This window comes from Trichosurus vulpecula, chromosome X (assembly GCF_011100635.1).
Source record: "Trichosurus vulpecula isolate mTriVul1 chromosome X, mTriVul1.pri, whole genome shotgun sequence".
NCBI lineage: Eukaryota > Metazoa > Chordata > Mammalia > Diprotodontia > Phalangeridae > Trichosurus > Trichosurus vulpecula.
In genome coordinates this window covers 11,394,824-11,407,498 of record NC_050582.1, presented here as the reverse complement: position 1 = coordinate 11,407,498, position 12,675 = coordinate 11,394,824, and the positions used below count along the sequence as shown (strand labels likewise).

General features: G+C 40.7%; 2 protein-coding genes across 4 annotated transcripts in view; one reads left to right on the top strand and one right to left on the bottom strand.

Moving 5' to 3' along the window:
- Window positions 1–12,675, top strand: part of DIAPH2 (diaphanous related formin 2) — an 856,474-nt gene that overhangs the window by 55,869 nt on the left and 787,930 nt on the right. For 2 of the 3 annotated variants that reach the window (XM_036740329.1, XM_036740330.1), the window contains exons 2-3: window positions 4,238–4,270; window positions 7,213–7,389. In XM_036740329.1, the coding sequence (XP_036596224.1) occupies window positions 4,238–4,270; window positions 7,213–7,389 (210 nt within the window). The remainder of the gene's footprint in view (window positions 1–4,237; window positions 4,271–7,212; window positions 7,390–12,675) is intronic. The other variant, XM_036740331.1, reaches the window with a different exon arrangement.
- LOC118832938 (L-lactate dehydrogenase A chain-like) lies at window positions 1,153–2,184 on the bottom strand. The gene has a single exon (XM_036740332.1). The coding sequence runs from the start codon at window positions 2,167–2,169 to the stop codon at window positions 1,168–1,170; it is 1,002 nt and encodes a 333-aa protein (XP_036596227.1). The 5' UTR covers window positions 2,170–2,184; the 3' UTR covers window positions 1,153–1,167.

Below are 12,675 nucleotides of genomic sequence, written 5' to 3'. Positions count from 1 at the left end.
TTTCCCTGGTACAAGAGTAATTTCAACATTGTTTCTAAATCATTGCATTACTATATAACACTAACCATGAGAGAGTTGATTCCTTATTTCTTGCTGTTTTTGTTAATTTCTGGCTGATTGAGAAAATTAAAACTTAATTTTCTTTCAGTAATGAATGACTCTTGTATTGTAATCAGAACATCAACATTACAGTTTATAACTAAATCAAACATTTCTCTTATCCTTAAGGGTTTGGGATTCTAGAGTGATGCATGTATGGTATATGGCTCTAGCTTATATTAATATAGTTGATCCCAAACTATGTTTTAATCAGGTTTGATTGCGGATGTACTATGCTATGTCATTGGTTTCTAGTTTTTACTTTTAATGATAATAGATGGTCAGTGTACCCTCATCATGCCTGTTATCATTAGATCTGCAGAATAAAAATGTGCAACAATTACTTGCTCGGTGCTTTTTTTATTTAGGAATATGACCAAAAGCTCTTTTGTTTGCTTTTTAGTGGTTTGGTCCTCTGCATACATTGGAGCAAATTCCACCTTTGCTTCTTTTTTTTAATTATTTATTTGTTGTTTATTCAGTATTTAGGGTTAGTATGACACTTGAGGAATTGATTGCATCACTGTACATATACAGATCTTTTTATATAATATGGAAATTTACAACTATTGAGATATATATATATATATATATATATATATGTATAGACAAAATCAGATCCTCTGGAAAGGTGATACATAGTGCCATGCTGTAGAGCCCTAATGAAGGGGAGCACAAAAGTAATCAATGCATCAATAAAGAATTACTACCGTGTGGTGTTTTGTATCCAGGAGTGTTGTCTTCTGGACCTATGGGAATCTATAGCACCTACATACATGGCAGGTAGTTCATATACCTGTGGGGCGCCGGCCCTGCTTGATGCCAACCACTGAGACTATACAAGTCACATCCAGCATCAGATGCAAACAGCAACAGGGTTTAACAAATAGTAGTCACACTGTACTATTCCCCATTTCTAACTTTAGGAAGACACTAGAGTGTGTTCACAGGTTTTACATTTCTAGTGCTCAATCACTAATCAGAGGAAAGATTTGACCTATTTGAAAAGTGCGTCATACATAACCCCTCAACAACTGTTCTCTCTTGATGGCAGCACATTAAAAGGTTTTAAAATTGCAGCTCCTTCTGGATTCCCCAAAAAGTATCTGCGCTCTTCTTTAAACGGCTTTCCTCCTCTGGATTCAGGTTTACCTTCACCACATCTGAAATGCCGTTCTGTCCCAAGATACATGGGACACTAAGAAAGACATCCTCATTAATGCCATATAGGCCCTTAATCATGGTGGAAATAGCATGCACTCTCCTAAGATTCTTCATAATGCTTTCTGCCAGATCTGCCACAGACAAGCCAATGGCCCAGGAAGTGTAGCCCTTCAGCTTGATCACCTCATAAGCACTTTCAACCACCTGTTTATGAACATCTTTCCAATTCTCTGAATCAGCATCACTTCCCAAAGAAGGATAAAGACCCTTCAGAGACACACCAGCAACATTGACACCACTCCATACAGGAACACTGGAGTCTCCATGTTCCCCAAGGACCCATCCATGACAACTTGAAGAATGAACACCAAGTCTCTCCCCCATTAGGTAACGGAAACAGGCAGAATCCAGATTGCAACCACTTCCAATAACACGATTTTTAGGAAAGCCACTTAGCTTCCACGCCACATGTGTTAAAATATCCACTGGATTGGAAACAATAAGCAGCTTGCAATTAGGGCTGTATTTAACAATATTAGGAATGATGAATTTAAAGATATTCACATTACACTGGACCAAATTAAGATGACTTTCTCCCTCCTGTTGACGTGCCCCAGCCGTAACAATGACCAGTTTTGAGTGTACAGTCACACTATAGTCTTTGCCAGAAACAATCTTTGGTGTTTTGAGGAAAAGGCTGCCATGTTGGAGATCCATCATCTCTCCCTTTAGTTTGTCTTCTATTACATCAACTAGGGCAAGTTCATCAGCCAGATCCTTTGTTAAAATACTGATGGCACATGCCATGCCAACCGCACCAACCCCAACAACAGTGATCTTGTTCTGGGGAACCTGTTCTTCCTTTAGGACATTCAAAATCAGCTGATCCTTGACCGTAGATGCCATTTTGGGGGATTTCTGGGGAGATATCGAGATTGCTGGTCAGGCTGCGAAAGTTCTGAGTTGGATGTGAGACTGCCACTCCCAGACTTGCGCCTCACCTTTGCTTCTTAATTTGTGTTATGGAAAACTACAGAAATCAATCACCTTTTGATAAAATGTGTCATCTTGTCCCTTCATAGTTTCATTAGATGCGAAAATCTGTTTCTTTAATGCAATAAATGTTTTTATTTGGAATTTAAGATGGGAATATAATCAATATAGTCAACATAATTCAGTCTTTTGATGAAATCAACTTTTATGGTTCCCTTAATTATTGGTTTCATCTACTTTTACATGTTTCTCTTTCTGTGACTAATATATTGACAGAATTGAGTTAACTCTTACTTTGTTGGTGGAAATAGTTTGTTTTTTTCCATTCTAGATAAATTAGTGGAAACTTCTACGTTGTACTTGAAATATGCTTTAATATCAGGGTAAAAAACCCGTAACAGCCCCTTTTCCATTTTAAGGGTTGGGTTTGTTTTTCTTGTCAGATTAAGCTTATCTCTTTTTGAGCAGTTGCTAAGGGAAAAAGTAATATATTCATCAACATTAACATTTGTAGTGTGGGAAATCTATGTGAAAAACCCATTTTCATTACACAGACTGCCCAGTCTATTGTTGGATGAGACCTTCACATTTAGATTTATTTGTTGTTGCATTCCCTGCACCTAGTATAGTGTTGCAGATACATTATCTGTCTGCACGATAGAGTGCGGCAGCTAGGGGGCGCCAAAGTTCCCAGAGTGCTAGTCCTGGAGTCAGGGGGGCTTGAGTTGAGATGTAACCACAGACACTTATTAGCTGTGTGACCCTGGGCGAGTCATTTAAGCTCTGTCTGCCTTACTTTCCTCAATTACAAAATGGGTTTCATAATAGTTTGTAAAGTGCTTAGCACAGTGCCTGCCACTTAGTAGGTGCTTTAGAAAGACATGTTCCCTTTCTCCCTGGACTGTTGCAGTAACTCACCCTCCAACCCATTCTTCACATGGCTGCCAGACTTAAAGCTCTTTGGCTTGGTCATTGGGGCCCTCAGTCATTTCTTTCCTGCATACCTACATTCACATTAGTCTTCACACACATGCACTGTCCTATTTGCCCTCCCTTTTTTTTTGCCTCTGCCTTTTCCTCATCCTCTTAGGTCTATCTGAAATGCCTCCACCTCTCCCCTGGGGGGGAGGGGCTTCCTCTCCCTCTCCCCCTGGGGGGCTTCCTTTCCCTCTCCCCCTGGGAAGGATTCCTCTCCCTCTCCCCTGGGGGGGGCTTCCTCTCCCTCTCCCCTGGGGAGCTTCTTCTCCCTCTCCCCCTTGGGGGCTTCCTTTCCCTCTCCCCCTGGGGAGGCTTCTTCTCCCTCTCCCTCTGGGAGCTTCCTCTCCCTCTCCCCTGGGGAGCTTCTCCCTCTCTGCCTGGGGGGCTTCTTCTCCCTCTCCCTCTCCTTCTCCCCCGGGGGGCTTCCTCTCCCTCTCCCCCTGGGGGTTTCCTCCCCTTTTTAAATGCTCATTTCAAAGGCTGCCTCTTGCACATCCTCACTGATTTCCTCCCACTACCCCCATTCACACCAGATTCTAAATTTGAACTCTCCTAACATTGGCACCTGTTTGATGAATGTAAGTATTTTGTATTATAGTTATATATGTGTGCAGATCATGACATACTACAAGACTCTGAGATCCAGTGTGCCAGAAACTCTTGAAACTTGGTATTCCCTCAGTGCCCAACACACAGGCGCTTAATCAGCATTCATTCAGTGCTTTTACTCTGAACCAGGTTTGGCATTGGGGTAAAGGGGGAAAGAGAAAAGCTTTGAGGGAATCCTCTTTTGTGTTTTGCTGTGTGTATTTGTGTGTGTGCATGCACATGCATGTTTGCATGCATTTTTGCAAAATTTCCTGATGTTCCTTAACATGGAGGTGAAGTGCTTGGATTAATAGAGTAATGTTTAATTGTTTTTTCTCATATTGTAATTTGTGTACCAATTATGTAAAAATGTCTGACAGGTAATTCTCTTTTTGTTTCCTTTTGGTTTTAATAGAACATTCAAATAAAAACTTTGGCCGATGATGTGGTAAGGTGGCCTTCTTAGCATGTTATGTTAGATTACCAATGCATGTTATCTTTTAACTAAAGTATATGGACATTAAAACATTGATATATATGTAAGAATATAAAAATAGGCATATATCTGTGTCTAGATCTCTATCTATCTTATGGACAGCCCTTTACCCATCACTATTATTGATATCGAGCAGTTTTGCTATTACAGTTATACTTGGATTTATTTTATATATGTCTTAAGCATTACATCTATTAGCAACATCAACAGTTGCTAAAAGCTGATATAATAACCCTTTCAAAAATAATTACATCCTTTTTGGATAAACTTTTGGCTTCCCTGCCACAATGGGGTGCTTCAGTAAGACTTTGGTGGATATTCACATTCACTGATTACTTATTGAATAACAGTCAAGGAAATAACATGTTAAATAGTACGCAAGAAAAGAGAAATTGTTCAGGAGGACTTTGATGCCATCATCACCAATCTTGGTGGAAATGGTGAATGATACAAAGCTGAAATCTAAATGGTGAATGATACAGAGCTGAAATCTTATCAGTTGCTTTCTGATTAATGAAATTTAAAAATATCTATTTTAAACAGTACCTCTTTGTTTTATTTAGAAATTAACTATCTACAAATAACAGTGTAGATTTTTGCTGGTACTTTACATGTATTGATGCTATTTTGCTTAATTTCATTTCCCTTTGGAAAAATAGAAGCTTCTTTAGGACTTCAAGACAAAATGAGTAGATACAGAACTTAGGGAATAATAAATAATGAAGAGCCCCAGTACCATTATTTCGGCATGCATGTAATGCTTGCTTTCATGGTAGCCGTGTGTACGATGGAGAGGACATTTGACTCGGAAGTCAGAGAACGTGGGTTCAAATGTCATCTCTGATGCTAACTTCCTTTGTTACCTTGGTCAAGATTCCAAATGCTGGCTCTCTGCCTCCAAATGCAGTTCTCTTCCCACAGGACCACCCTGCCTCTCTGAGGTTAGACTCCATGGTCTTAGAGGGCCTTTTGATCTCTAGCCCAGGGTTTCTTCACCTTTGTTGGGTCATCTGGACCACTTGGGCAGAAGTCTGGGAAAAGCCCAAGGACCCCTGCTCACAATAAGGTTTTTTCAAATAATTGGAGAAAATGCTAAATTTCATTTAGAGCTGAGTGAAAATAAAGATGTTATTTTTTTCCAGTCCAAGTTCATAGACCTCTTAAAATCTATCCATGGGCCCTTGGGAGTGTATACACCAGGTTCAGAGCCCCTCAGTCTGTGATCTTATTTATGATCCTATTTAATTTTTTGTTAGCTGGCATATGGGATAATGGGAGAAAGACCATGGAATATTGATTGATTTCCTACATATTTAGATGTTTTAATGTCCATAATAACCTTGTGTACTGTGAAATATAATACATATGTTAGACACATTGCATGCCTTATTTAGGGTTACTTCAACTTTTTTGTATGTTAAGGTATGGAAAATTTATCTCTAAAACCCCCAGTTTTAAAAATCCTAGATCATGGGAACTTGAAGTGCCATATTATATATATACATCTATAAACATAGATTTATGTATGTATATATGCATGTTATGTGTATACACACATGTATACACATAGCTCGCTAGCTAGCTAGAATGAAGATTGAGAGGGTCAGAAATCTTGGGCTCTAGTTTTGGGTTTTGTCAAAGGCTACTTATTCTTAAAATGGGGACTGGCAGTGGTGGGGTTTGACCAGGTTTGCAAGCTTGTTTCTAGGTCTTCAGATTTTATAATTCTGTTATATCTTATCATTACAACTTATGTGTCCTACACAGAGTCAGATAATATTTTGGTAACCCTAAATAAGATGCTTTAAGCCTGTATGTAATTTATGTTACTTTCCAAGCATCTCTTTTCATGACAGTGTTCTTTTGATGATTAAAATAATGTGGTTTACTCTTTCATGAGGGCTGAAGGTTTTGTTCATAACATCCCTGTTCCTTTTGGCAATGGTAAATAGATAGAAAGAGTGTGGGAGAGCCTATGGTAAATGTGGAGCCTGGATGGGCTGGAACTTGTCCTTGCTATTGGGAGTGGAATGCTTGGACTTTTTTATATGAATGGTACAGGTTTGCATGTGCTGCTTAATAACAGGGAAACCAGAATAAAACTGAACAGTATTCAGTTTTATGGACATGACTAATTATCTGCTGTCTAATACCTTTTTCAGATTACAAAAAAATGGAATTGTTTTTAAACACAACTTAATCCATTAACTTTTTTTTCCCCTGTGAAGCTCCAAGCTAATTAACAGAGATTGTGCTTTGAAACAGTGCCTCAAGATTTGGTTGTCCTTTACATTGCAGTCCTCAGGAAAGTGGCCACGTAGAAATAAGATCTCAACTTTGTTTTTCCTGCTTGGTTGTTATTTAGTAGGGAACAAAATGGCCTTTTAAGATTTTCCTTGTTGGGAGTAACACCCCAGATTTTTACTCTTCATATAGATTGTCATCCTCAGTGACAGTTGAGCCATGAACATATCTCCCAGTCTTTAGGAGGAGAGAAATCCCTGCTAGCCTTTCCCCATAATTGGATTATGAAACCCTATTTAGAAGCAAGGCATTTTGTTTTCTCTTCCACATATATGTATCCAAAGCTTGCAGCTTGGATATTTTCATTTTTGTGCTGAGGAGATGTGGAATGTCTTTTTTAGGCATTGGGGAAGGAGGAAGATTTGGGGCAGGGTGGGTGGGAAACTTTCCTCAACCTCTCAAATCTCACTTGCAGAACTACTTAAAAATTTCAAAATAGCACACTCTCTGATTAGAGTTTGCAGCTTAAAATAATATTTTGTCATTGTTTTGACATGTTTGATATGTTGTATTAAGAATTATTTGGATGCTTCATTTCTTAGTGTTTCTTGACCCCTTTCTTAGAGCTTTTTTCCCCTTCCTATTTGCAGCGAGACCGAATTACAAGTTTTAGAAAATCTGCTGTCAAGAAAGAGAAGCCTCTAATTCAGCACCCGCTTGATTCTCAAGTTGCCATGACGGAGTTTCCAGCAGCACAACCATTATATGAGGAGCGATCCCTGAATTTGTCTGAAAAGGAAGTGCTGGATCTTTTTGAAAAAATGATGGTAAGTCAGATGCCTTGTTTTCTTGTCAATTGTCGTGTGCATGTGCGTGCATGCGTGCGTGCATGCGTGCGTGTGTGCGTGTGTAGAGTGTCACTTGGTTTGGAGTGTTTTTGTTTATGTATACATGCTGCTTCTACCACTTAAAAGAGAGAGCAGAAGCTATTGGGTGTCCCAACAACTCTTTTCCAAAGAAAACTTCAACATTGTGACTGTTGACTGATTTCTTTTGCACAGGGTATGATTTCATCTTATTGAAAATACCATTGGCTATTTCCTGGGGGTATTGAATGAGGTACAGATAAAAGATCACACGAGATAGTCATTGTAAAGCACTTAGCACAGTGCCTGGCACATTGTAGGCACTAGCTAAATTGTTATTCATTTGCCCTTATGTGAGTGCAGCTTCTTCACTTTGTTAGCAAATTCCCTATGTTTTGGAGTGGGTGGGTTGTTTTATTTGGTAGTCAGAGCACATATTTTGGGTATTTAGTAAAAGTGCTTTCTTACTTTGAATCCTTCCTCCCCTTTTCTTTTTTGCCAGCTCTAGCTCATTGTTGGGCATACCACTGCCCACTTGACTTGTTTTACTGACATTGTTAGTAGTATGAGACAACATGGAGCCATCAAACATTTATCACACACCTCCTAAGTGCTAGAGTTACAAAGAAAGACAAAACAAACAAATAAAACGATCTCTGCTTTCAAGGACCTGGCAGTCTAGCTGGGACAGTGTTTTGTCCCTGTACGTGGCCATTACAGCATTCATTGTAGTGTTCCTGTACCTTGAGTTTCAGATCCTCAGGCTTTGGACATGACTCCCAACTCTGCTCTGTGAACCCTAATCTCTGGGGTGAGGGCCTGAGGGGGAACGTGTGTCAGTCCATTCTCTTTAGCTTCTGGTACTGGGATTGAGGAGAACGCCAACACCTGATAGGCCGAGAGGCCTAGAACAGGAGTGATATGGGACTTAGATCTTCAGGGCCTTTGGAGATGAGGAAGGCTGGAGTTACAAAGTGAAGTGCCCAGAAAGCTATTTACAACAGAGATGAGATTGGGAAGGTTTGATATTTTGTTCTTTTTTATTTTTTACTATCTTGGTATTTTTGCCCTATTTGATCACTTCTCTTGGCGTTATGCTCTCTAGCTCCTATCTGCCTTATTTCTTCTCAGAGAAATGCTCTAGACTTAGCAAACTCATTCTCCATGTGAGCCTGAGAGCCAACCTAATATTCCAGGAGGCTTCTTTGACCCTTTTATCTAAGCTTTCACCATATCTGAACGTTGAAGTGACTTGTGCATAACTTTTTGTTCACCTGATGTGGAATCCAGTAGAGAGATACTATCCAGGCCTTACCCAACAGCTTTGGCTGCCCAGAATCACAGAATTCCCTGTTCCCCTTTGGGATAGCACCTGTGTTTAGCCTAAATAGTTCCCGTTGTGCCCTCAGCCCTATAAATACAGGAAGTCAGCTTTGTCTTCTCCAATTCTGGCTAAACCTGCCCATTTCCTTCAGCTGATTCTCATATGTATTAGACTTCAGGCCCTCTATCATCCTGATTGTCCTCTTGGATTCCCTCCAGCTTATCAGTGTCCTTAAACTATGGCCCCCAAACCTTCATACTGTGCAAGAGATGAAGGCTAGCAAGGGCAGAGAATGGAAGGGCAGTCACCTCCAATTTCTGGCAATTGTTCATCTCCTACTGTAGCCCAAGATCACACCTAGAAGCCCACCTTCCCCTCCCAATGTTACTTTGTATTTATTTTCTGTACGTATTTAAATTATATTCTATAAGTCCATATTTCTTTCTCTAGTAGGCCATTGAGACCTTGGGCTTGTTTTGTTTCATTGTTTTTCGGCTCCCATATCATACTGCTGACTCTTTGAGCATTCAGTCTTCTATGGAAAGGGAAAGGGAAGGGGAAGAGCCATCATCATTTATCATTTGAACTTAGGTCGTCTTGATCCCAGGCCCAGCATTCTGTCATCTGTGCCACTTAGCTGGCTGCTAGCTGGGCTTGGCATCAGGAAGACTCTTCTTTGTAAGTTCAAATCCAGACTCAGATGCTTACTAGCTGTGTGATCCTGGGCAAGTCACTTCACCCTGTTTGTCTCAGTTTCCTCATCTCCAGTATCTCTGCCAAGAAAACCCCAAATGGGGTCATGAAGAGTCAGACACGATTGAATAACAGCAATCATGCCTCTTTCATCTTGTTTGATACCATTGTGGACTTGAACAAGTCACTACCTTGATGGCCCTCAATTTGCTCATTTGTAAAATGAGTGGGTGGGACTAGATGGCCCCTGAGATCCTTCCAGCTGTAGGTATCTATGATAACTTGATTTTTAGAAGCCAGGAACAGTACTTTTCATTTATTCATAGCCTCCAACGTACGATAGGATGGTACAGTGTATAGAGTACTAAAACTGAAGTCAGGAAGATCTGTGTTCAAATTATGCTTTGAATATTCAAAGAGAGCTCATTATCTTTCCCACCAAACCCATTGCTCACCTGAATTTCATGCTGCTGTCAGGTGCCACCATTCTCACAGCTACTCTGGGTCCCTCTCTTCGTGTCCTCCTTGCCTCTTCACTCATGGTCCAGATAGCCATTGTTGCCAGTTGTCATCATTTCTGCCTTCAATATCCCTATGATACTTCCCCTTTCCTCCACCCATATGACCATATGCCTCATCACCTCTCACCTGTACACGACCCCCCATTCCTACTTCCTGATCACTGAACTCCATTGACTCTCTCTTATCTCCAGGATCAAATGTAATCTTCTCTGTTGTCATTTCAAACTTTTCTCTACTTGACTCCTTCCTACCTTTCCAGTCTTCTTACACCTTACTCCTTTCCCCATGTTCTGTGATAGAACTCCACTGGCTTAGTGGCAGTTCTTCTTGTCCAACACTCCTTCCCCCAGCTCCTTGCCTTTTGCTGGGAATACTTTGCTCCCTCACCTGTGCTTCTTCCTTCCCTCTAAGACTCAGCTCCAAGCCTAGGATTCCTTACCCATTCCCCCCATCTCCCAAGTCCTTCCTTTTTCAGATTTACATTTGATCTAGCCTTTCCATATATTGTACGTACCTAATTATTTACATGTTGTCTTTCCCATTAGAATGCACCCTTTGTGAAGGCAGGAAGGGGAGGTTCTCCTTTGCTTTGTGCTTAGCAGGGTGCCTGGAGCTTGGGGACTGGCTGATGAACTATATATGAGCCTGGGCAGATCCCTTAGCCTCTCTCAGCCTCAGTTTCCTTGTGTGGCCATTGAAGGGCATGGACCAGAGGGCCTCAGAGTTCCCTGTTCAGTCTAATTCTCTGATCCTCAGAATCTCATTTTCTTCTCTCTAATCTCACTTGGTGATTTTAGCTACTTCCACAGATTTAATGACCTCAACACAGTCTATCTCTGTCTAGTCCTTCTTTCTCCTGAACTCTAATTGCTCTTCTCCACCTGACTTTTGCACTTTTCCAATTGGATGTCCTATAGGTACTTGCAGCTCAGTATGTCCAAAATGGAGCTCATCTTTTCCACTAAAATCCACCTATCTTCCAATCATCTTTACTTATTTCAGTTGAGGACCCCATCAGCCTTTCTGTCACCCAAGTCTGTAGGCTTGGTATTATACCTGTCTCCTCACTCATCATAGCCAGATCACTTGTCAAGCCTTCATGTTTCCACCTCTGAAACATTTCTTCTACCCACCCCCTGCCATTACGTGGCTACCACCCTTGTTCGGGCCTTCATTGCCTCGTGTCTGGACTGTTGCAGTAAACTCCTCCTCCAGGTTTCTCTGCCTCAGATTTCTCCCCTCTCTAGATTGTTCTCTCCACAGCTGCCATAAAGATTTTCCTAAAGTGCAGCTCTGAACATATCACTTCTCTACTCAAGAAACTCCAATGGCTGTCTGCTGCCTTAAGAATCAAATACAAATTGTATCTGACTTAGCAGGCTCTTCACCTCCTGGCCCTACCTTCTCTTCGCTCCATGTTACCTATCAATGTCCTTCCTGGGCACTGCCAGACTGGCCCTGGTGCAGTTCTTCTTCAACCAGACTCCATCTCCCACATCCATGCTTAGCACTGCTGTCCTCTGTCAGTGGAACGCAATTTCTCCTTATCTAGCTCTTCTTAGAGTCCTTCTTTCCCTTCCAGATTCAGCTTAAACATGAAGCCTGTCCTGGTACTCTTTTCCAGCCACCTCCCTATTATTTCGTATTTATTTTGTGCATATTTATAGGAACATGTTGCTTCCCCTTGAATGATGTAAGGCTTGGGCCTGTTTTGTTTAATTTTTTGCCTCTGTATCCCCAGTGCCTAAGCACAGTGCATGACCCATAGCAGATGCTTCAGAAATGTTTATTGGTTGATTAATGGAATGATTATTAAATTTAGCCCAAAGCTTTGGAGGCTCTTGAATGACCTTCAATGCTTTTTCACTTGATTCTTGTCCTACAGTGGTAGGTGAATAGCTTTTCCTCCCAGTAGGCTTGGAATTCACGTGTGCATGGCTTGTCACAGTGAGCAGAGAAAGCTTGGCTTTTGCATGGATAGACATGAGTAGGTTAGATGTGGCAAATCTGATGTCATAAGATGAATTCAGTTCAGCATTTACCCAAGATGGTCACGGACCCTCCAACTGTCATTTCCAAAGGCATTTTCTCTGTCCTGAAGTTGATGCCTTTCTTGGTTCATCCATTGTTTCTTCTCCTTGCATACAGTTGTATACTATCTTCCTATTGCTTTCGACTCTTCATTTGTAGACATGACTAACTATAGAAACAGCTCTTTTAATGACTCCTGATGTGCTGCTTTTAAATGGTGGAGATTTTAGCATAAGAAATAATTAAGATAAACCTATTAATAACAGATTGCCAAGAGATTGATAGCACTTTTAAATGGCTGCGTTTATTTGTGAGCAGCTCACAAGTTGGTTTCTCTTGTGGACTCAGTACCCAGAGAATATGGTCTTTGGGACTGCAGAGTTTCAACATTGCCATCCCAACATTTTTTTGTGTGTTTCGTGACTTGAAAAATATTGCTAATGTTATGTCAGAAAATGCACGATTTTTAAATGGTTTGCCTGCTGCATTTACGATTGTGATATTTTTTTAAAAAATTAAATCCCAGGTCTTACCTTTTTTCCCCTATGGCAATATATTTCTAATTTTAAAATGGAAATCAAAGGGTAATATGCTTTGGTGTATGTTAACAGCCATTTCTCCAGGAATATCTGTTCTACAGAGTGCAGCATACGCTTGCCTTCAGTATTGAAAATTAT

Excerpts from the sequence above, each read along its gene's own strand:
- LOC118832938 (XM_036740332.1), bottom strand. The coding sequence starts at position 2,169 with ATGGCATCTACGGTCAAGGATCAGCTGATTTTGAATGTCCTAAAGGAA.